This window comes from Anomaloglossus baeobatrachus, chromosome 2 (assembly GCF_048569485.1).
Source record: "Anomaloglossus baeobatrachus isolate aAnoBae1 chromosome 2, aAnoBae1.hap1, whole genome shotgun sequence".
Classification (NCBI taxonomy): domain Eukaryota; kingdom Metazoa; phylum Chordata; class Amphibia; order Anura; family Aromobatidae; genus Anomaloglossus; species Anomaloglossus baeobatrachus.
Genome location: NC_134354.1, coordinates 770,295,200 through 770,320,897, shown reverse-complemented (window position 1 = coordinate 770,320,897; position 25,698 = coordinate 770,295,200). Strand labels below are relative to the sequence as shown.

Here is a 25,698-nt window from a genome sequence, read left to right as displayed (position 1 = left end):
TTGGGTATCCTCATCGTGGCCGGGAGCTGCAGTTTGTAGGAGACCTCATTGATCTTGCCGAGGACTTTAAATGGTCCGATGTAGCGAGGTCCCAGCTTGTAGGATGGTATCTTCAGTCGGATGTACTTGGAAGCAAGCCAGACGAGATCTCCCGGAGAGAAACACGGAGGATCCAGACGTCTCTTGTCCGCGTGTCTCTTCATCCGCAGGGATGCACGTGCAAGGGACGCCTTAACTGAGTCCCAAATGGTAGCAAAGTCACGGAGCACTGCATCAGCAGCAGGGATGTCCGAGGAAGAGGATACCGGCAATGGGACAGACGGCTGAAGTCCGTAGATGACATGGAAGGGAGAACTGGAGGAGGACTCACTGACGTGGTGATTATGGGAGAATTCAGCCCAAGGAAGAAGCGTGGACCAATCGTCATGATGGGCGTTGACGTAGTGACGTAAGAAAGAGGTCAATATCTGATTGACCCGTTCCACTTGGCCGTTCGACTGAGGATGGTAGGCCGAAGAAAAGTCCAAAGTCACTCCCAGATGTTTACAGAGAGCCCTCCAGAAGCGGGAGGTGAACTGAGTTCCTCTATCGGACACGATGTGTGATGGAAAGCCATGCAAGCGGAAGATGTGATGTATATAAGCGTCCGCTAGTTCCTGGGCAGAGGGCAGTCCAGCCATAGGAACGAAATGGGCCATTTTAGAGAACCGATCCACCACGACCCATATGACTGTGTGTCCGGAGGACAATGGCAAGTCCGTAATAAAGTCCATCGCTATGTGTTGCCAGGGAACTGAGGGTATGGGCAGAGGCAGAAGACGGCCATATGGCAGGTGTTTGGGAGTCTTGTTCCTGGCACAGGAGGAGCAGGCAGAGACAAAAGAGGCGACGTCCGTGCGAAGGGATGGCCACCAGTAATGACGCACAATCGCAGTCCATGTTTTCTTCTGACCTGCATGACCGGCTGTTTTCGAGGCATGGCCCCAGTGTAACACTTTTTGCCTGTCAGTCTCAGAGACATAGGTCTTCCCAGGCGGTATCTGGGCCAGGGTGACAGGAGCCACTGGAATAATCTTACTTGGACAGATGATGGGTTGAGATGTCTCTTCCTCCTGCTCCATGGGCATGAAAGACCTAGATAAGGCATCAGCGCGTACATTCTTGTTCGCGGGTCGGAAATGAAGCTGGAAGTCGAACCGGGCAAAGAACAAGGACCACCTGGCTTGCCGTGGATTCAGTCGCTGAGCAGTCCGCAGGTATTCCAGGTTTTTGTGGTCCGTGTAAATAATGACGGGGTACACTGCTCCTTCCAGAAGATAGCGCCATTCTTCCAGAGCCAGTTTGACCGCCAATAGCTCTCGGTCACCGATGGTGTAATTGCGTTCAGGCGCTGAGAAGCTCTTGGAGAAGAAACCGCAAGTCACCATCTTCCCGGAGGAGGACTTCTGCATGAGCACTGCTCCGGCTCCCGAGGAGGAGGCATCCACCTCCAAGGTGAACTGGCGGTTTAACTCTGGACGGTGGAGTACAGGAGAGGAGGCAAAGGCTCACTTTAGAGAGCCAAACGCGGCATCGGCCGCAGGTGACCAGTCCTTTGGATTAGCCCCCTTCTTGGTCAAGGCGGAGAGAGGAGCAGTCAGAGCCGAGAAGTGAGGAATGAACTGGCGGTAATAGTTGGCGAATCCCAGAAAGCGCTGGATTGCCTTCAGTCCAGAAAGGGGAGGCCAGTTGAGAACGGAAGAGACCTTCTTTGGATCCATCTGCAGTCCGGTGTCGGTGATGAGGTACCCCAGGAAGGGGAGAGAAGACTGTTCGAAGACACACTTCTCGTACTTGGCGTACAGACAATTCTCTCTCAGTCTTTGTAGGACCAGTTGCACGTTCTCTCGGTGGGTCTGGAGGTCCGGAGAGAAGACAAGGATGTCATCCAGATATACCACCACACAAACGTAGAGAAGGTCCCGGAACACATCGTTCACTAATTCTTGGAAGACTGCTGGTGCGTTACACAGGCCGAAGGGCATCACGCAGTATTCATAATGCCCATCGCGAGTGTTGAACGCGGTCTTCCATTCATCCCCTGAGCGGATACGGACCAGGTTGTAGGCACCCCGAAGATCCAACTTGGTGAACACACGAGCTCCTCTGAGCCGATCAAACAATTCGGGGATGAGCGGCAGGGGGTACTTGTTCTTTACGGTGATTAGGTTCAATCCCCGGTAGTCTATACATGGGCGTAGGTCGCCCTCTTTCTTCTTTACGAAGAAGAAGCCTGCTCCAGCAGGAGAGGAGGATCTCCGAATGAATCCCTTAGCCAGGCTCTCTGTGATGTACGTAGACATGGCTCTTGTTTCGGCTGGAGACAGTGGATATATCCGTCCTCGAGGTGGTGTAGTTCCCGGGAGCAGGTCAATGGCACAATCGTAAGGACGATGTGGCGGAAGTACTTCGGACTCCTTCTTATCAAAGACGTCCACGAAGGACCAATAGGCTGAAGGCAGTCCCGGTAGGGACTCGGGAACCGGAGGTCGCCGGATAGGTTGTATGGTCTTCAGACACTTCTCATGGCAAGAAGACCCCCATCGAGTGATATCGCCAGTGCCCCAGCTGACTGAAGGCTCGTGTGTCCGCAACCAGGGAAGGCCCAGCAGGATTTGATGTGACATATGTGGGAGGACGTAGAGAGCGATGTTCTCGGTGTGCAGAGCACCGATACGCAGTTCAAGCGGCTTGGTGATCCAGGAGATGGTGTCAGAGAGGGGTCTCCCATCCACAGAGGCAATCACAAGAGGTTTGGCGAGTGGAGTAACAGGCACCTGGTACTTGTCCACCGTGGCCTGCTGGATGAAATTGCCTGCTGCCCCAGAATCGAGGTACGCCTCAGCCGTAAACCGCGTCTCTCCCGTTGTCACTTGCACAGTCCATGTAACCGGGTCTGAGAGAGTCCCAGCACCTAGGGTGGCCTCTCCTACCAACCCTAGGCTTTGGAGTTTCCCGGCCTCTCAGGACAGGCGCGTAGCAGGTGTGTGTTTTCTCCGCAGTAGAAGCAGAGACCCTTGGCGAGCCGCTCTGCTCGACGTTGTTCCGACTGTCGCACACGGTCGATCTGCATGGGCTCATGGACGGAGACGCCTGAGGCCGTTGACTGGAGTACAGCGGGCTTCTGTGGAGGAGAGGAATGCCGTACCAGACGTCTCTCACGGGACACCTCTTTGGACCGCTCCTGGAAGCGTATGTCCACTCGAGTCGCTAGGGTAATCAGGGCGTCCAGGGTGGACGGTACGTCACGTCCAGCCAGCTCATCCTTGATTCGACCCGAGAGTCCTTCCCAGAAGGCGGCGGTTAGGGCCTCGTTATTCCACCCGAGTTCTGAAGCCAAGGTGCGGAAACGGATGGCGTATTGACCCACCGTCAGAGTTCCCTGACGTAACCGGAGAAGAGATGAAGCAGACGCGGAGGCGCGTCCGGGTTCGTCAAAGGTGCTGCGAAAGGCCTGTAAGAAGTCCTGGAGGTTCTTGGTCATAGGGTCCTCCTTCTCCCACAAGGGGTTCATCCACGCCAGTGCCTCGCCCTCTAGGTGAGACATGATGAAGGCGACCTTGGCTTGGTCGGAGGCAAACAAATGTGGCAGCTGCGTGAAATGGAGGGAGCATTGGTTTATAAACCCCCTGCAGGTCTTGGGATCTCCGGCGTACCGGGGTGGTGAGGCCAAACGCAGTCTGGAAGCATCCGAGGAGGCTGCCACGGGAGCGGGGGCCGTGGATTGACTAGTGGAGGCCCGGGACGCTGAAGATGTGACCGAGGCTTGTAGCGTATTCAAGCGGGCGTCCACGGAGGTCATAAAGTTCAGCATGCGGGTCTGAGTCTCACGCTGGCGTTGGAGTTCCTCATGCAAGGCCGCTAGTGCTTCGGCGGGATCCATGGCCTGTTCTTACTGTTAGGGCCAGATGGACGGGCAGACCCGGGAGGTGGATCCACTGGGCCGAACTCCCCGATGAGGGAAAGGAGTCCGGTAGCCGGAGCACTTTAGGTAGCAGAACAGTCCGTGCACTGGAAGACAATGGAGAAGTCCCTGGGACCACGAGGTCACTGATGGTGGTCCGGGTGACGGAGCTCAGGTTCGGAAGCCGTGATGATGTCAGGCGGGGTCCGGAACCGTTGGAGCGAGATGACGGATCACCGCAGGGAACCGAGATGGTGCGGACTGTCAGGATGGCAGATGGGCAGCGTTCGGGGTTCGAGACACAGCAGGACCGGATGGCGATGCAGGATCGGCTCTAGAAGACAGAGAGGTAAGTATCTCACAGAACACAAGGAGACCTGACTCCTAGCTTGGGAAAACACGAAGAACAGGCCCCGCTCCCTTGGACATTAACCCCCTATATACCCTGTACCTGTGTGCATCATTTCCTGTTCGTGGACACTGGCCCTTTAAGAAAGGGTCAGTGACCGCGCGCGCGCCCTAATGCGCATGCGCGCGGCCCGGGTGCCAGAAGCCAACACAGGAAGCTGAGAGGAGGACGCAGCAGAGCCGGGCTGGGGCTGGGAAGCCGACGGGCGCCGGGAGCGGGGACCAGGGGGCCTGGGAAGCGCTGGGACTGGAGGCTGGAGAGCGGGGAGCGTGGCAGGTGAGCCGGGGAGCGGAGCAGAGGACCCGGGGAGCGTGACACAGAGATAGGCACAAAAGAGACAGAAAGAAAGACAGACAGAGAGACACAGAGAGAGACACAGTTACTATCCCGGGCAAAGTCGGGTACTACAGCTAGTATATATATATTTATTTATTTATTATTTATCATTATAGCACCATTTATTCCATGGCACTTTACGTATGACAAGGGTATACATAATAGGGACAAGTACAATAATCATAAACAATACAAGACACAGTCCGGTACAGGAGGAGAGAGGACCCTGCCTGATAGGGAATACAGTCTACAAATATAATATTTGTCCAAATTGTTTATCCTTATGGAAAAAAAACGCCAAAATATTATTGCAGCTGATGTAATTGCTCAGCATATAATACACACGGTGGCTCAGTGGTTAGCACTGCAGTCTTGCAGCGCTGGGGTCCTGGGTTCAAATCCCACCAATGACCAAATCTACAAGTAATTTGTATGTTCTCCCAGTGTTTGCGTGGGTTTCCTCTGGGTTCTCCGGTTTCCTCCCACACTCCAAAAACATACTCATAGGGAACCTAGATTGTGAGCCCCAATGGGGACAGTGTTGCCAATGTATGTAAAGCACTGTGGAATTAATAGCACTATATAAATGAATAAATATTATTATTATTATATTTTCCCATCTGATCTGCAGGTAGGAAAAACGTAGTTGTATAGGTCGCCATCCAGTGGTAAATTGAAGAACTGTTCACAATACAAATAAATACAAATTTTAGTTTTAGGCTAAGTTCCACGGCCATTTAGTTTACTATTTAGAGTTGTCATTTGTTGTTAACCTCCCCCCACCCCTCTTATAAAATCAACCAAATCTCCATACTAATTGTAGTTTACTTACATTGTGGTCTGTGTTGGAAGGGTGACGATTTGTATTTTTTACCGCAGGCGTAGCGTCAATCACATTGCTCAGTTGATGCAATGCAGCTTTTCGATTTTCTTGATGTCTTTTGCCCATTTAATTGTAGTATTTTCATTTATCACTCACAAACTCAATGTTTCGCTATAGGGAAAACTTTTTGCAAGTTTCCTGTAACTTTTTCCCTTATATGAACCAACTTTGATCACGGCCGAAATTCGATTTCCATGTTTCGCTCTGGAGTCCTCACCCTCAACCAGAGCCATAATAAACTGGTACTATATATCACTGCACTACATCTGGAATTATATGCATGCACTACAACTGCAATGGAAACCATTAGAATTTACTGGTTCTGCACTGGGGGATCAATATAAGGGTCTGGGGGATTAATATAAGGGTCTGGGGGTCTGCATTCATTTTCTAAACAGGGAAAGCTTATTTTGCTCTTTTTTTTCCCCCACAGAAATATCGTTATCAAGATGAGGACACCCCTCCACATGACCATTCCTTGCCAAGACTAACCCATGATATGAAAGGTCCTGAGCTCGTCCACGTGTCTGAGAAGAACTTGTCCCAAATAGAAAATGTCCATGGCTATGTGATGCAATCACATATATCACCTCTAAAGGTAGGTCTCATGGATTTAAAACTTATTTTTTTAAAGTCTTTTTTTTATATACAGAGCTCCAGATATCCTACATAGATGCATTTGTATGATAAAAATGTGGCTACCTGCAGCTACCACTAGGGGGAGCTCACTGCATACATTTAATCATAATACAGAATACTGTTCTCTCTTGAGCTCCCTCTAGTGGTGGCTGCAGGTAGACATTTTTTCATTTAACTGTATGCCTATGTAGAGGATATGAAGCTAGCTTTGCATAAGAAAATTGTAAATTAAAAAAAATGTATGATATTATATCATAATTTCGGGCCTCCTTGGATGCTGTTTTGAGAATTACTAATTTTTACAACTGTGCTACTTTGACAATTGCTTCATAACACTGGAGTTGTTACTTTCTAGCATCTGCATTTCATGTACTCGGGGAAAAAAATAGAAAAAAATGTCAATGGGAAACCATAAGCAACATGATGCAGATAAGATGATGTCTTGGTAGATTGTCTTGGCACATTAGTAATCACGCGCTGTGTATGTGCCCAGGGGTCCTGGGCTTGGACGGGTGTCTAAGAAGGAGAGAATGAATTCCATCATTGATTATTAAGTAATAATTATTGGAGTAGTAAGGCGATAGGTACTTCGGCAGTTGGGTGCGGATTGTGGTTGAAGGGGATCCTTCCTTCCTTTACTCACTCAACCACCCTTCCTTCCTTCCAGCCATCCTTTCCTTCCCTTCTTTTCTGTTCCTTCTTTCCTTCCCTTCCTTCTTCTCCATTACTTTCCTTCCCTTACTTCCCTTCCATTACATTCCTTCCTTTCCATTACATTCCTTTCCTTCCTTTCCTTCACAACCCCTCCCTTACATCCCTCCCTTTCATTCCCTTACTTTTCTTCCTACCCTTCCATTACTTCCCATCCTGCCCTTCCCAACCCTTCCTTCCTTCCAGCCTTGCTTTCCTTCCCTTCCTTCCAGCCTTCATTTCCTTCTCGACCCTTCCTTCCTTACAGCCTTCCTTTCCTTCCTTCCAGCCTTCCTTTCCTTCCCTTCCTTCCAGCCTTCTTTTCCTTCCCGACCCTTCCTTCCTTCCTTCCAGCCTTGCTTTCCTTCCCTTCCTTCCAGCCTTCCTTTCCTTCCCTTCCTGACCCTTCCTTCCAGCCTTCCTTTCCTTCCCTTCCTTCCAGCCTTCCTTTCCTTCCCTTCCTTCCAGCCTTCCTTTCCTTCCCTTCCTTCCAGCCTTCATTTCCTTCCTGGCCCTTCCTTCCTTCCTGCCTTCCTTTCCTTCCCTTCCTTCCAGCTTTCCTTTCCTTCCCTTCCTTCCAGCCTTCCCGACCCTTCCTTCCTTCCAGCCTTCTTTTCCTTCCCGACCCTTCCTTCCTTCCTTCCAGCCTTGCTTTCCTTCCCTTCCTTCCAGCCTTCATTTCCTTCCCAGCCCTTCCTTCCTTCCTTCCTGCCTTCCTGCCTTCCTTTCCTTCCCTTCCTTCCAGCCTTCCTTTCCTTCCCTTCCTTCCACCCTTCTTTTCCTTCCCTACTCTTCCTTCCTTCCTTCCTTTCAGCCTTGCTTTCCTTCCCTTCCTTCTAGCCTTCCTTTCCTTCCCTTCCCGACCCTTCCTTCCAGCCTTCCTTTCCTTCCCTTCCTTCCAGCCTTCCTTTCCTTCCCTTCCTTCCAGCCTTCCTTTCCTTCCCTTCCTTCCAGCCTTCCTGACCCTTCCTTCCTTCCTGCCTTCCTTTCCTTCCAGACTTCCTTTCCTTCCCTTCCTTCCAGACTTCCTTTCCTTCCCTTCCTTCCACTCTTCTTTTCCTTCCCTACCCTTCCTTCCTTCCTTCTTTCCAGCCTTGCTTTCCTTCCCTTCCTTACAGCCTTCCTTTCCTTCCCTTCCTTCCAGCCTTCTTTTCCTTCCCTTCCTTCCAGCCTTCCTTTCCTTTCCTTCCTTCCAGCCTTCATTTCCTTCCCGGCCCTTCCTTCCTTCCTGCCTTCCTTTCCTTCCTTTCCTTCCAGCCTTCCTTTCCTTCCCTTCCTTCCAGCCTTCCCGACCCTTCCTTCCGTCCAGCCTTCTTTTCCTTCCCGACCCCTCCTTCCTTCCTTCCAGCCTTGCTTTCCTTCCCTTCCTTCCAGCCTTCCTTTCCTTCCCTTCCTGACCCTTCCTTCCAGCCTTCCATTCCTTCCTTCCAGCCTTCCTTTCCTTCCCTTCCTTCCAGCCTTCATTTCCTTCCCAGCCCTTCCTTCCTGCCTTCCTTTCCTTCCCTTCCTTCCAGCCTTCCTTTCCTTCCCTTCCTTCCAGCCTTCCCGACCCTTCCTTCCTGCCTTCCTTTCCTTCCTTTCCTTCCAGACTTCCTTTCCTTCCCTTCCTTCCAGACTTCTTTTCCTTCCCTTCCTTCCACCCTTCTTTTCCTTCCCTACCCTTCCTTCCTTCCTTCCTTCCAGCCTTGCTTTCCTTCCCTTCCTTCTAGCCTTCCTTTCCTTCCCTTCCCGACCCTTCCTTCCAGCCTTCCTTTCCTTCCCTTCCTTCCAGCCTTCCTTTCCTTCCCGACCCTTCCTTCCTGCCTTACTTTCCTTCCCTTCCTTCCAGCCTTCCTTTCCTTCCCTTCCTTCCAGCCTTCCTTTTCTTCCCGACCCTTCCTTCCTTCCAGCCTTTCTTTCCTTCCCTTCCTTCCTTCCTTCCTTTCCTTCCCATCTGAAGTTGGGGACAGATGAAGAACATTTGACTGCAGCATCAGACTACACAGGGTTTGTTTGTAGTCTGCTACCATAGAAACAAAACAGCTGGATTTTTTTTACCAATGACTATTACTGAAGTATTGTAGTATACACTAATGATCCACAGGTTCAAGTCCTGCATGGGAACTGTCACAAACAGCCAGGGGGGGGTCATGCAGACATCCCACTTCTGTCACCAATCTGTGATGAACTCGCGACTCGCAGCCCCACCCTGACATCTCAAAGAACAACCCAGGATTAAATTATATATTTAATCGCCTTAAGGGCACACTAGATAATACAAGAAAATATGATCAGAAATGCAGTTACAAATAAGAGATAGTTGCAAGCAGATGTACATGTAAATCAGTTACCTTTTCTTTGCTGCTAGGCCTTTGTGCTGGCTCTGCACAGGGGAGGCTCTGTGGAGCCACTGGTTTCCTTGGGACTCCCCACACGTTTACTGGACATGACCTCTCTGAGAAGAACCACCTCCAAAATGTCTGCTTCGGTTATATTCTTATTAACAACATATACATGGCTAAATTGGATAATCACTGAGGGAAACACAACCTGGGGTTCCCACAGGGGGGGGTGCCTACTTCAAAAAACATTATAAACAAGGAGGAAAGAAGAAAAATGGCACCAGAACGTCTGCAAAAAGTATTAAATTTTATTCGCATAAGTATACAAAGATATAGAATATCAACTCGTCATGAGAATAAATAGTACAGTGTCAAATGAGACAAAAATTTAAAGGAAAAAATGAAGTCACATGGGGATGATGGATGCAAGTATGTATAGAGCACAAAAGGGAAAGGATGTAAAGTCCAACCCGTCGCCGTAAAGGAACCCTGAGGGGGGAGGGCCCAAATGGAATGTATAGAAATGAGGAAAAACAATAGTATATCACTAGAGTGTGTAGATCCAAAAAATGGGCCCCTAAACCCCAAGATGATAAATGGTCAGGGTTACCCTCCACAACTAAATGTAGTCAAGAATAAATGGACAATAGCCAGTAAGCAAGTGAGCAGAATCATTAAAGAAAGTGTGAGAAAATAGTATCAACCAGAGTAGTCGTAGGGCAATAGAGAGGAGGCTGAAATGTTGTATGTAATGGGCAATTATAGTCGTAAAGCCGAGAGGTGCCAATTAGCACATAGACGGCTAATTAAAAAACACACAACCAGGTCCTTGTGCCCAGACTAGTCATGGAGCTAAAGAGAAAGACAGGAATGCTGAAAAAGTTATCCCATACAAGGGAGACAGATGTGAGCAGTTAAATGAAGTTAGTGTAAAGCCTGACTCCAATGGGGGGAGGTATAACCAGGCAGAAGAAAGAGAAAAAGAAAGAAAGAGAAAAAGAAAGAGAAAATGCGAGTAACCAAAGTAGTCTCTAATGGTAGAGAGGACTAGTCGTGGGGCAGAGAGAGGGGACTGAGTGGAGAGTAATAAATAGTCGTGAAGCCGAGAGGTGCAAAACAGCACAATAACGGCCAGTATCAGGGAGGGGGAGAGAGAATCGGATCTCTATGCCCGAACTAGTCGTGTGAGCCTAAGAAAGGTATGGACAGTGAAGGAGTAAAAAGAACAGTAACTACCTGAAGAAGTGGAGGAAGGTGGCGGCAGGAGGACGATCCCAACAGCTGTTTCGCCTGAACGCTTTTACAAGCTTGTAAAAGCGTTCAGGCGAAACAGCTGTTGGGATCCTCCTCCTAGGTAGTAGTTATATTCTTGTACATAGGGGGCAGTATTATAGTAGTTATATTCTTGTACATAGGGGCAGTATTATACTAGTTATGTTCTTGTACATAGAGGGCAGTATTATAGTAGTTATAGTCTTCTACATAGGAGCAGTATTATAGTAGTTATATTCTTGTACATAGGAGCAGTATTATACTAGTTATATTCTTGTATATAGGAGCAGTATTATAGTAGTTATATTCTTGTACATAGGGGGCAGTATTATAGTAGTTATATTCTTGTACATAGGAGCAGTATTATAGTAGTTATATTCTTGTATATAGGAGCAGTATTATAGTAGTTATATTCTTGTACATAGGGGGCAGTATTATAGTAGTTATATTCTTGTACATAGGGGGCAGTATTATAGTAGTTATATTCTTGTACATAGGAGCAGTATTATAGTAGTTATATTCTTGTACATAGGGGCAGTATTATAGTAGTTATATTCTTGTACATAGGGGGCAGTATTATAGTAGTTATATTGTTGTATATTGGGGGCAGTATTATAGTAGTTATATTCTTGTACATAGGGGCAGTATTATAGTAGTTATATTCTTGTACATAGGAGCAGTATTATAGTAGTTATATTCTTGTATATAGGAGCAGTATTATAGTAGTTATATTCTTGTACATAGGGGGCAGTATTATAGTAGTTATATTCTTGTACATAGGAGCAGTATTATAGTAGTTATATTCTTGTATATAGGAGCAGTATTATAGTAGTTATATTCTTGTACATAGGGGGCAGTATTATAGTAGTTATATTCTTGTACATAGGGGGCAGTATTATAGTAGTTATATTCTTGTACATAGGGGCAGTATTATAGTAGTTATATTCTTGTACATAGGAGCAGTATTATAGTAGTTATATTCTTGTACATAGGGGCAGTATTATAGTAGTTATATTCTTGTACATAGGGGGCAGTATTATAGTAGTTATATTGTTGTATATTGGGGGCAGTATTATAGTAGTTATATTCTTGTACATAGGGGCAGTATTATAGTAGTTATATTCTTGTATATAGGGGGCAGTATTATAGTAGTTATATTCTTGTACATAGGGGCAGTATTATAGTAGTTATATTCTTGTACATAGGGGGCAGTATTATAGTAGTTATATTCTTGTATATAGGGGGCAGTATTATAGTAGTTATATTCTTGTATATAGGGGGCAGTATTATAGTAGTTATATTCTTGTACATAGGAGCAGTATTATAGTAGTTATATTCTTGTACATAGGGGGCAGTATTATAGTAGTTATTTTCTTGTACATAGGAGCAGTATTATAGTAGTTATATTCTTGTATATAGGGGGCAGTATTATAGTAGTTATATTCTTGTACATAGGGGCAGTATTATAGTAGTTATATTCTTGTACATAGGGGACAGTATTATAGTAGTTATATTCTTGTACATAGGAGCAGTATTATAGTAGTTATATTCTTGTACATAGGGGGCAGTATTATAGTAGTTATATTCTTGTACATAGGAGCAGTATTATAGTAGTTATATTCTTGTACATAGGGAGCAGTATTATAGTAGTTATATTCTTGTACATAGGAGCAGTATTATAGTAGTTATATTCTTGTACATAGGGAGCAGTATTATAGTAGTTATATTCTTATACATAGGGGCAGTATTATAGTAGTTATATTCGTGTACATAGGGGCAGTATTATAGTAGTTATATTCTTGTACATAGGGAGCAGTATTATAGTAGTTATATTCTTATACATAGGAGCAGTATTATAGTAGTTATATTCATGTATATAGGGGCAGTATTATAGTAGTTATATTCTTGTACATAGGGGCAGTATTATAGTAGTTATATTCTTGTACATAGGGGCAGTATTATAGTAGTTATATTCGTGTACATAGGGGCAGTATTATAGTAGTTATATTCTTGTACATAGGGAGCAGTATTATAGTAGTTATATTCTTGTACATAGGGAGCAGTATTATAGTAGTTATATTCTTATACATAGGGGCAGTATTATAGTAGTTATAATAAGTGGCTCATAAGTGGATAAAAAGCATAGATTTCAGTTATATTACAATATTTATTATAATGACTTGTCCTATTGATTTATGCAAAGTTTGTTGAAATGAAAACAAACAAACAATCAAGCAAAAAGAAATGAACGGGTTGATTTAAATGTTATTTTCTTTATTATTAACCAGTGCGGTGACTTCAGTTATTATTGTGAATTTTTAAGACAGTTTTACTGAATGTTCGAAAAAATAAAAAATCTGTGTTCAAATTAGCAAATAAAAAATGTCTTTAATAAGTCTATCCGGGAAGTTTTCACCTCCGGAGACTTTGTCTGTGATCTGATTATCTGATATAATTCAAAGGAAACCTATTTCCAGAGCTGGATATAATTGGTCTCCGGGGCAGGGATCTCGGACGGTTGGAGTAACACCACGCAATATCTGTCAGACCATCGCCTGCAGATTACTGCTCTGCTCTAATTAGCAGCACTGACTTCACCTTTTCACCACTAGATGGCAGCGATGATCTAAACTTTTTACTGTCAAAAACAGAATTTTCTTTTACTAACTCTTTAATTTTTTGGGGACATTTTAGTTTAAAAAAATAAATATATTTGATACAGAAATTGTGTTATATTATCTCCGATTTTCACGAATTCGTATAACACTGATTACCTTTTACATAAATACATAAGACCTATGGACTGTGGAATAATCTGAAATGCGTCAGCATCAATGCAAAATCTCCTCCAGGGTCCTCAGATATTGCAGGTGTTTAATGGTATTGGTATTCTTATATCGTTCATTGAGACTTTTGGCATCCTTTTTATTTTTGCAACTACAGCCCATATACCCACTATAGTTATGTTATGCCTTTACTTAACAGTTAATACCTTTATTTTTTTTTATAAGGGCAAGGCTTGCTTATATGTTAATACTAGCTGTTGTACCTGGCGTTGCCCGAGATAGTAACTGTCTCTATCCGTCACTCTCCATCTGTGTCTGTCTGTGTGTCTGTCTCTGTCCCTCTCTGCCTGACTGTCTCTATTTGTCTCTCTGTCCCTATATGTCTCTCTCTATCCGTCTCTCTGTCTGTCTCTATCCGTATCTGTCTCTGTCTGTCTCTATCAGTTTCTCTTTCTGTCTCTATCTGTATCTCTCTCTATCCGTATCTGTCTCTATCTCTCTCTGTCTGTCTCTATCTGTCTCTCTCTAACCGTCTCTCTGTCTGTCTCTGTCCGTCTCTCTGTCTATATCTATCCGTATCTGTCTCTCGCTATCCGTCTCTCTGTCTGTCTCTGTCCGTCTCTCTGTCTGTCTCTATCCGTATCTGTCTCTATTTGTCTCTCTGTCTCTATCCGTATCTGTCTCTGTCTCTATTTGTCTCTCTGTCTCTATCCGTATCTGTCTCTGTCTCTATCCATCTCTCTGTCTCTGTTTGTCTCTATCCGCCTCTCTGTTTCTGTCTGTCTCTATCCGTATCTGTCTCTATCCATCTCTCTGTCTCTGTCTGTCTCTATCTGTCTATCTTTCTGTCTCTATCCGTTTCTGTCTCTATCCGTTTCTGTCTCTATCCGTATCTGTCTCTATCTGTATCTGTCTCTGTACCTCTATGTCTGTCTCTATCCGTCTCTCTGTCTGTCTCTATCCGTATCTGTCTCTGTCTCTATCCATCTCTCTGTCTGTCTCTATCCTTATCTGTCTCTCTCTATCCGTCTCTCTGTCTGTCTCTATCCGTATCTGTCTCTGTCTCTATCCATCTCTCTGTCTGTCCCTATCCTTATCTGTCTCTATCCGTCTCTCTGTCTGTCGCTATCTGTCTCTCTGTCTGTCTCTATCCGTCTCTCTGTCTGTCCCTATCCTTATCTGTCTCTATCCGTCTCTCTGTCTGTCTCTATCCGTCTCTCTGTCTGTCTCTATCCGTATCTGTCTCTGTCTCTATCCATCTCTCTCTCTGTCTCTATCCTTATCTGTCTCTCTCTATCCGTCTCTCTGTCTGTCTCTATCCGTATCTGTCTCTATTCATCTCTCTGTCTGTCTCTATCCTTATCTGTCTCTATCCGTCTCTGTCTGTCTCTATCCGTATCTGTCTCTGTCTCTATCCGTCTCTCTGTCTGTCCCTATCCTTATCTGTCTCTATCCGTCTCTCTGTCTGTCTCTATCCGTCCCTCTGTCTGTCTCTATCCGTATCTGTCTCTGTCTCTATCCGTCTGTCTCTATCCTTATCTGTCTCTATCCGTCTCTCTGTCTGTCTCTATCCGTATCTGTCTCTGTCTCTATCCGTCTCTCTGTCTGTCTCTATCCGTATCTGTCTCTGTCTCTATCCGTCTCTCTGTCTGTCTCTATCCGTATCTGTCTCTGTCTCTATCCGTCTCTCTGTCTGTCTCTATCCTTATCTGTCTCTCTCTATCCGTCTCTCTGTCTGTCTCTATCCGTATCTGTCTCTATTCATCTCTCTGTCTGTCTCTATCCTTATCTGTCTCTATCCGTCTCTGTCTGTCTCTATCCGTATCTGTCTCTGTCTCTATCCGTCTCTCTGTCTGTCCCTATCCTTATCTGTCTCTATCCGTCTCTCTGTCTGTCTCTATCCGTCCCTCTGTCTGTCTCTATCCGTATCTGTCTCTGTCTCTATCCGTCTGTCTCTATCCTTATCTGTCTCTATCCGTCTCTCTGTCTGTCTCTATCCGTATCTGTCTCTGTCTCTATCCGTCTCTCTGTCTGTCTCTATCCGTATCTGTCTCTGTCTCTATCCGTCTCTCTGTCTGTCTCTATCCGTCTCTCTGTCTGTCTCTATCCGTATCTCTCTCTATCAATGTCAGTCTCTTTCTGTCTCTTTCTGTCTCTCTCTATCCGTCTTTCCACTGATATCATATTACCTCACACATAATCTTCTTATACTAACAATGTCCTCTGTTTGCTATAGCAACCAATCACAGCTCCTATTAATAAATTGTATCTTCCAGCTCCATTCACTTTAATGTAAGGAGTTTTTTTTGCCAAATTAGTGTAAAGTGCAGGGTTACATTTTCGCCTTAAAAAAATAGTCTATGACGTTCCCTGAGTCAAATGAGGCGTCTGTGCAAAATTTTGTGATTGTAAATGTGACAGTGCGGATTCCTTTAGCGGACACACACACACACACACATACACACATACACATACACACACACACATACACACACACACATACACACATACACACACACATACACACACACACACATACACATACACACACATTCAGCTTTATATATTAGATCGAGAGTTGGCGGTGTTTTTAGGCAGCGTATAGGTTAATAATGATATTCCCATGATGGCTGGGGTGATAATGATAATATTGCTGATTGTCTGTGGGATTTGAAGGGTTAATGCCAATGACTATAAAGGCTATTTGAGAACTGACAGTGAAAAAGTAGCAAATGATGATTTTCTTATGCTTTATAAAGAAGGCGCCCTATGGTAAATATCAAAGGCATAGATTTCCCTATGGTAAACACACCGTAATCTGGTGATCTAGGCCTGTAAAAAAAGAGAGACGATTAGGTTCTTAGACAAACAGATAAATAAATAAATAAATAAATAAATTAGACTCCTGGACGAAGCACGTTTAGCTGCGAAACGCGCGTCAGTGTGTCTGTGGGAGGCCGTGGCAGTTCTACTTTTTGGACTATTGGTAATGTTATGTTATGGAGTAATATGCTGATACTATAAGCTGCATCCTTGTCACAATGTAAATCTCTATATATGTTACTTAATGTTTACTATAAAGAAAAAGATTGCAGCTATGAATGATTTTTGATATAGAATAACATATCATACTATCCATATATGGTTGTCCAAAAATAATAGAATAACAAGTGCCTGGTGTCCCCCATTATTCCATCCGTCCCTCCTGGGCTGATCCATTAATGTTATGTTTTTATTGCTAATTTTTTTTTCCTGTTAATAAAGATGATGTTTATTGCATTATACATTTTGGCTTGCATATTTATCCTTGGTGTTCTTAGACAAATAGTAAAATCAAAGTTCCTTATTTTTTTTATTTTGTCCCCGGCTTAGAAAACATTTTCTAGGTGAAATATGCTGCAATGGCTTCATCATGTCATACTCTCATTCTACCACTAGATGGCGAACTGCAGCCAACTATGGTCACATCCAGCTCCTGTCCTTGGTGCTGAACCTGGGTGACTGCTCCGCACTGCTGCAAAATCAGAGGAATCAGGCATATCATTATTGATAGTTCAGTCCATGGTATACCCTGACTAAATTTTCTTTTTGAGGTAAAAGTTGTGCAGGAATTGGAAGGAATTTGATGTGTACAATGCATACACTGACTTTGCACAACACATGAGATCAGGGTGTTGTTGTTGGGGGTTTAAAGAGAATCTGTCACCAGGTTTTTGCCACCTAATCTGAGAGCTACAAAACGTAGGTGCAAAGACCCTGATTCCAGCGATGTGTCACTTACTGGGCTGCTTAGTGTAGTTTTGATAAAATCACTGTTTAATCAGCAGGAGATTATCATTACAAGACTACTTGATGTGCTGCAGGTAGTCCAGCATATTCAAGAGCTCCGTATAACTGCTAGATCTGCAGCAGAGAAAACAGTGATTATATCAGAAAGACAGCAAACAGCTCAGTAAGTGACACATCGCTGCAATCAGGGTCTCTGCCCCTACATTATACTACTCTCATATGGGGAAGCAAAAATCTGGTGACAGATTCCATTAAAGTATACTCAGGGCAAAGCAATAACAACAAGTGATTGCAAAAATGAAGCTAATGCATTACCACCTATTAAGAAAGCCACAATTCACGGCGAAACGCATGGTATGTACTTGTATGCTCTTGCTAAGTATACATCCTAATGAGACACAGTCTTTTGATTAGACTGAAATTCAATAAGGAAAGTTGTCTGTCACTTATCAGGGTACAAAATGGGAGTATATCAGCTCACTAAGTGTTAATGTGCAACCTTGTGACAGCTTCAAACTGGGCTGCTTAGTGTAGCTTTGATAAAATCACTGTTTAATCAGCAGGATATTATCATTACATGACTACTTTGCGTGCTGCAGGTAGTCCAGCATATTCATGAGTTCTATATAACTGCAGCAGAGTAAACATTGATTTTATCAAAATGACAGCAAACAGCCCAGACACATCGCTGGAATCAGGGTCTTGTCTCTTCATTATGCTGCTCTCAGATGGGGAAGAAAAAAAACCTGGTGACAGATTCCATTAAAGTGTACCCAAGGCAAAGCAATAACAGCAAGTGAATGCAAAAATGAAGCCGATTCAATACAACCTCCTGAGGAAGCCACCACTCGTGGCGAAACGCGTGCCATGTACTTGTATGCTCTTGCTAAATATAACTCTTAGGGAAATGCAGTCTTTTGATTATTGAATGTCAGTAGGGAAAAGGTTGCCTATAACTTATCAGGGCACACAATAGGAGTAAACCAGCTCATTGAGTGTTTGTGACAGCGTCAAACCTAACAATCCCATTGCAGACTCCCAATACTTGCATTTGAGTAGCCCCTTAAGAGTGCCAAGCCCAATCCGCATTTCAATGACTAAGATCCTGCAACCTAAGATCCTGCAATGCCCTGCACATGAGGTAAGTGACATAGTGAATCAGGAGAGCTATACTACATTTCTAATTGGAGGTATTTGCTAATATTATTATTACACCTCCTACATATTAGGATAGGATCTTGGAGATGGGAATTCCCCTTTAAGTCCAACTGATCACCAATATTGGGACCCCCAGCATTAGATACAGTATTTAGTAAATGCAATCAATAACTATAACTCCCATCAGAACCAACAATGACATCACTGACCTCCGCTAATGGTGTCATGTCCTGGAGATATTACACTGCGGTCCTCCCCGCATCACAGGAGGTCGTTATCTAGGACTGTACGGCCATGAAATCTGATTTTCCAGCATGGCGCGCTCAGGGTCTGTTTCCCGCTGCAGACATTGTGCTGCTTCTCTCTTATTTCATGGCTTAAAGTCATTTACTTCAATCCCCTCTAATGGCTCCCTAAAGTGCGATACAAAGAAAGTAACTGATTCCTGGGAAATGTGGAGCAGCGATGGACTCAGGCAAATAAAGCTGAAAGAGACGAGAGGAAAAACGAACTAAAATGGAGACTCTATAGGAGAGAGGACCCCGCACATAAGAGCTGACACTCTACAGGAGAGAGGACCCCGCACATAAGAGCTGACACTCTACAGGAGAGAGGACCCTGTACATAAGAGCTGACACTACAGGAGAGAGGACCCTGCACATAAGAGCTGACACTCTACAGGAGAGAGGACCCTGCACAGAAGAGCTGACACTCTACAGGAGAGAGGACCCTGCACATAAGAGCTGACACTCTACAGGAGAGATGACCCCGCACATAAGAGCTGACACTCTACAGGAGAGAGGACCCCGCACATAAGAGCTGACACTCTACAGGAGAGAGGACCCTGTACATAAGAGCTGACACTACAGGAGAGAGGACCCTGCACATAAGAACTTACACTCTACAGGAGAGAGGACCCCGCACATAAGAGCTGACTCTCTACAGGAGAGAGGACCCTGTACATAAGAGCTGACACTACAGGAGAGAGGACCCTGCACATAAGAGCTGACACTACAGGAGAGAGGACCCTGCACATAAGAGCTGACACTACAGGAGAGAGGACCCTGCACATAAGAGCTGACACTACAGGAGAGAGGACCCTGCACATAAGAGCTGACACTCTACAGGAGAGAGGACCCCGCACATAAGAGCTGACACTCTACAGGAGAGAGGACCCTGCACATAAGAGCTGACACTCTACAGGAGAGAGGACCCTGCACATAAGAGCTTACACACTACAGGAGAGAGGACCCTGCACATAAGAGCTGACACTCTACAGGAGAGAGGACCCCGCACATAAGAGCTGACACTCTACAGGAGAGAGGACCCTGCACATAAGAGCTGACACGCTACAGGAGAGAGGACCCCGCACATAAGAGCTGACACTCTACAGGAGAGAGGACCCCGCACATAAGAGCTGACACTCTACAGGAGAGAGGACCCCGCACATAAGAGCTGACACTACAGGAGAGAGGACCCTGCACATAAGAGCTGACACTCTACAGGAGAGAGGACCCCGCACATAAGAGCTGACACTCTACAGGAGAGAGGACCCTGCACATAAGAGCTGACACTCTACAGGAGAGAGGACCCTGCACATAAGAGCTTACACACTACAGGAGAGAGGACCCTGCACATAAGAGCTGACACTCTACAGGAGAGAGGACCCCGCACATAAGAGCTGACACTCTACAGGAGAGAGGACCCTGCAGATAAGAGCTGACACGCTACAGGAGAGAGGACCCCGCACATAAGAGCTGACACTCTACAGGAGAGAGGACCCCGCACATAAGAGCTGACACTCTACAGGAGAGAGGACCCTGCACATAAGAGCTGACACTCTACAGGAGAGAGGACCCTGCACATAAGAGCTGACACTCTACAGGAGAGAGGACCCTGCACATAAGAGCTGACACTCTACAGGAGAGAGGACCCTGCACATAAGAGCTGACACTCTACAGGAGAGAGGACCCTGCACATAAGAGCTGACACACTACAGGAGAGAGGACCCTGCACATAAGAGCTGACACTCTACAGGAGAGAGGACCCTGCACATAAGAGCTGACACTACAGGAGAGAGGACCCTGCACATAAGAGCTGACACTCTACAGAAGAGAGGACCCTACACATAAGAGCTGACACTCTACAGGAGAGAGGACCCTGCACATAAGAGCTGACACTCTAAAGGAGAGAGGACCCCGCACATAAGAGCTGACACTCTACAGGAGAGAGGACCCCGCACATAAGAGCTGACACTCTACAGGAGAGAGGACCCTGCACATAAGAGCTGACACTACAGGAGAGAGGACCCTGCACATAAGAGCTGACACTCTACAGGAGAGAGGACCCCGCACATAAGAGCTGACACTCTACAGGAGAGAGGACCCCGCACATAAGAGCTGACACTACAGGAGAGAGGACCCTGCACATAAGAGCTGACACTATACAGGAGAGAGGACCCCGCACATAAGAGCTGACACTCTACAGGAGAGAGGACCCTGCACATAAGAGCTGACACTCTACAGGAGAGAGGACCCTGCACATAAGAGCTGACACTCTACAGGAGAGAGGACCCCGCACATAAGAGCTGACACTCTACAGGAGAGAGGACCCCGCACATAAGAGCTGACACTCTACAGGAGAGAGGACCCTGCACATAAGAGCTGACACTACAGGAGAGAGGACCCTGCACATAAGAGCTGACACTCTACAGGAGAGAGGACCCCGCACATAAGAGCTGACACTCTACAGGAGAGAGGACCCTGCACATAAGAGCTGACACTCTACAAGAGAGAGGACCCTGCACATAAGAGCTGACACTCTACAGGAGAGATGACCCTGCACATAAGAGCTGACACTCTACAGGAGAGAGGACCCTGCACATAAGAGCTGACACTCTACAGGAGAGAGGACCCTGCACATAAGAGCTGTCACTCTACAGGAGAGAGGACCCTGCACATAAGAGCTGACACTCTACAGGAGAGAGGACCCTGCACATAAGAGCTGACACTCTACAGGAGAGGGGACCCCGCACATAAGAGCTGACACTCTACAGGAGAGAGAGGACCCCGCACATAAGAGCTGACACTCTACAGAAGAGAGGACCCTGCACATAAGAGCTGACACTCTACAGGAGAGAGAGGACCCCGCACATAAGAGCTGACACTCTACAGAAGAGAGGACCCTGCACATAAGAGCTGACACTCTACAGAAGAGAGGACCCTGCACATAAGAGCTTATACTCTACAGGAGAGGGGACCCCGCACATAAGAGCTGACACTCTACAGGAGAGAGAACCCCGCACATAAGAGCTGACACGCTACAGGAGAGAGGACCCCGCACATAAGAGCTGACACTCTACAGGAGAGAGGACCCCGCACATAAGAGCTGACACTCTACAGGAGAGAGGACCCTGCACATAAGAGCTGACACTCTACAGGAGAGAGGACCCTGCACATAAGAGCTGACACTCTACAGGAGAGAGGACCCTGCACATAAGAGCTGACACTCTACAGAAGAGAGGACCCTGCACATAAGAGCTTATACTCTACAGGAGAGGGGACCCCGCACATAAGAGCTGACACTCTACAGGAGAGAGAACCCCGCACATAAGAGCTGACACGCTACAGGAGAGAGGACCCCGCACATAAGAGCTGACACTCTACAGGAGAGAGGACCCTGCACATAAGAGCTGACACTCTACAGGAGAGAGGACCCTGCACATAAGAGCTGACACTCTACAGAAGAGAGGACCCTGCACATAAGAGCTGACACTCTACAGAAGAGAGGACCCTGCACATAAGAGCTGACTCTCTACAGGAGAGAGGACCCTGCACATAAGAGCTGACACTACAGGAGAGAGGACCCTGCACATAAGAGCTGACACTCTACAGAAGAGAGGACCCTGCACATAAGAGCTGACACTCTACAGGAGAGAGGACCCTGCACATAAGAGCTGACACTACAGGAGAGAGGACCCTGCACATAAGAGCTGACACTCTACAGAAGAGAGGACCCTACACATAAGAGCTGACACTCTACAGGAGAGAGGACCCTGCACATAAGAGCTGACACTCTACAGGAGAGAGGACCCCGCACATAAGAGCTGACACTCTACAGGAGAGAGGACCCCGCACATAAGAGCTGACACTCTACAGGAGAGAGGACCCTGCACATAAGAGCTGACACTACAGGAGAGAGGACCCTGCACATAAGAGCTGACACTCTACAGGAGAGAGGACCCCGCACATAAGAGCTGACACTCTACAGGAGAGAGGACCCCGCACATAAGAGCTGACACTACAGGAGAGAGGACCCTGCACATAAGAGCTGACACTATACAGGAGAGAGGACCCCGCACATAAGAGCTGACACTCTACAGGAGAGAGGACCCCGCACATAAGAGCTGACACTCTACAGGAGAGAGGACCCTGCACATAAGAGCTGACACTCTACAGGAGAGAGGACCCTGCACATAAGAGCTGACACTACAGGAGAGAGGACCCTGCACATAAGAGCTGACACTCTACAGGAGAGAGGACCCCGCACATAAGAGCTGACACTCTACAGGAGAGAGGACCCTGCACATAAGAGCTGACACTCTACAAGAGAGAGGACCCTGCACATAAGAGCTGTCACTCTACAGGAGAGAGGACCCTGCACATAAGAGCTGACACTCTACAGGAGAGAGGACCCTGCACATAAGAGCTGACACTCTACAGGAGAGGGGACCCCGCACATAAGAGCTGACACTCTACAGGAGAGAGAGGACCCCGCACATAAGAGCTGACACTCTACAGAAGAGAGGACCCTGCACATAAGAGCTGACACTCTACAGGAGAGAGAGGACCCCGCACATAAGAGCTGACACTCTACAGAAGAGAGGACCCTGCACATAAGAGCTGACACTCTACAGAAGAGAGGACCCTGCACATAAGAGCTTATACTCTACAGGAGAGGGGACCCCGCACATAAGAGCTGACATTCTACAGGAGAGAGAACCCCGCACATAAGAGCTGACACTCTACAGGAGAGAGGACCCCGCACATAAGAGCTGACACTCTACAGGAGAGAGGACCCTGCACATAAGAGCTGACACTCTACAGGAGAGAGGACCCTGCACATAAGAGCTGACACTCTACAGGAGAGAGGACCCTGCACATAAGAGCTGACACTCTACAGGAGAGAGGACCCTGCACATAAGAGCTGACACTACAGGAGAGAGGACACTGCACATAAGAGCTGACTCTCTACAGGAGAGAGGACCCTGAACATAGGAGCTGACACTCTACAGGAGAGAGGACCCTGCACATAAGAGCTGACACTCTACAGGAGAGAGGACCCTGCACATAAGAGCTGACACTCTACAGGAGAGAGGACCCTGCACATAAGAGCTGACACTCTACAGAAGAGAGGACCCTGCACATAAGAGCTGGCACTCTACAGAAGACAGGACCCTGCACATAAGAGCTGACACTCTACAGAAGAGAGGACCCTGCACATAAGAGCTGACACTCTACAGAAGAGAGGACCCTGCACATAAGAGCTGACACTCTACAGGAGAGAGGACCCTGCACATAAGAGCTGACACTCTACAGGAGAGAGGATCCTGCACATAAGAGCTGACACTCTACAGAAGAGAGGACCCTGCACATAAGAGCTGACACTCTACAGAAGAGAGGACCCTGCACATAAGAGCTGACACTCTACAGGAGAGAGGACCCTGCACATAAGAGCTGACACTCTACAGGAGAGAGGATCCTGCACATAAGAGCTGACACTCTACAGGAGAGAGGACCCTGCACATAAGAGCTGACACTCTACAGGAGAGAGGACCCCGCACATAGAAGCTGACACTCTACAGGAGAGAGGACCCTGCACATAAGAGCTGACACTCTACAGGAGAGAGGACCCCGCACATAGAGCTGACACTCTACAGGAGAGAGGACCCTGCACATAAGAGCTGACACTCTACAGGAGAGAGGACCCCGCACATAGAAGCTGACACTCTACAGGAGAGAGGACCCTGCACATAAGAGCTGACACTCTACAGGAGAGAGGACCCTGCACATAAGAGCTGACACTCTACAGGAGAGAGGACCCCGCACATAGAAGCTGACACTCTACAGGAGAGAGGACCCTGCACATAAGAGCTGACACTACAGGAGAGAGGACCCTGCACATAAGAGCTGACACTCTACAGGAGAGAGGACCCTGCACATAAGAGCTGACACTACAGGAGAGAGGACCCTGCACATAAGAGCTGACACTCTACAGGAGAGAGGACCCTGCACATAAGAGCTGACACTCTACAAGAGAGAGGACCCTGCACATAAGAGCTGTCACTATACAGGAGAGAGGACCCTGCACATAAGAGCTGACACTCTACAGGAGAGAGGACCCTGCACATAAGAGCTGACACTCTACAGGAGAGGGGACCCCGCACATAAGAGCTGACACTCTACAGGAGAGAGAGGACCCCGCACATAAGAGCTGACACTCTACAGAAGAGAGGACCCTGCACATAAGAGCTGACACTCTACAGGAGAGAGAGGACCCCGCACATAGGAGCTGACACTCTACAGAAGAGAGGACCCTGCACATAAGAGCTGACACTCTACAGAAGAGAGGACCCTGCACATAAGAGCTTATACTCTACAGGAGAGGGGACCCCGCACATAAGAGCTGACACTCTACAGGAGAGAGAACCCCGCACATAAGAGCTGACACTCTACAGGAGAGAGGACCCCGCACATAAGAGCTGACACTCTACAGGAGAGAGGACCCTGCACATAAGAGCTGACACTCTACAGGAGAGAGGACCCTGCACATAAGAGCTGACACTCTACAGGAGAGAGGACCCTGCACATAAGAGCTGACACTCTACAGGAGAGAGGACCCCGCACATAGAAGCTAACACTCTACAGGAGACAGGACCCTGCACATAAGAGCTGACACTCTACAGGAGAGAGGTCCCTGCACATAAGAGCTGACACTCTACAGGAGAGAGGACTCTGCACATAAGAGCTGACACTCTACAGGAGAGAGGACCCCGCACATAAGAGCTGACACTCTACAGGAGAGAGGACCCTGCACATAAGAGCTGACACTCTACAGGAGAGAGGACCCTGCACATAAGAGCTGACATTCTACAGGAGAGAGGACCCTGCACATAAGAGCTGACACTCTACAGGAGAGAGGACCCTGCACATAAGAGCTGACACTCTACAGGAGAGAGGACCCCGCACATAGGAGCTAACACTCTACAGGAGACAGGACCCTGCACATAAGAGCTGACACTCTACAGGAGAGAGGTCCCTGCACATAAGAGCTGACACTCTACAGGAGAGAGGACCCTGCACATAAGAGCTGACACTCTACAGGAGAGAGGACCCCGCACATAGAAGCTGACACTCTACAGGAGAGAGGACCCTGCACATAAGAGCTGACACTCTACAGGAGAGAGGACCCCG

General features: G+C 47.0%; 1 protein-coding gene across 7 annotated transcripts in view; it reads left to right on the top strand.

Moving 5' to 3' along the window:
- Nucleotides 1–25,698, top strand: part of DLG2 (discs large MAGUK scaffold protein 2) — a 1,610,676-nt gene that overhangs the window by 803,342 nt on the left and 781,636 nt on the right. For all 7 annotated transcript variants that reach the window (XM_075337519.1, XM_075337521.1, XM_075337520.1 and 4 more), the window contains one exon: nucleotides 6,005–6,169. In XM_075337519.1, the coding sequence (XP_075193634.1) occupies nucleotides 6,005–6,169 (165 nt within the window). The remainder of the gene's footprint in view (nucleotides 1–6,004; nucleotides 6,170–25,698) is intronic.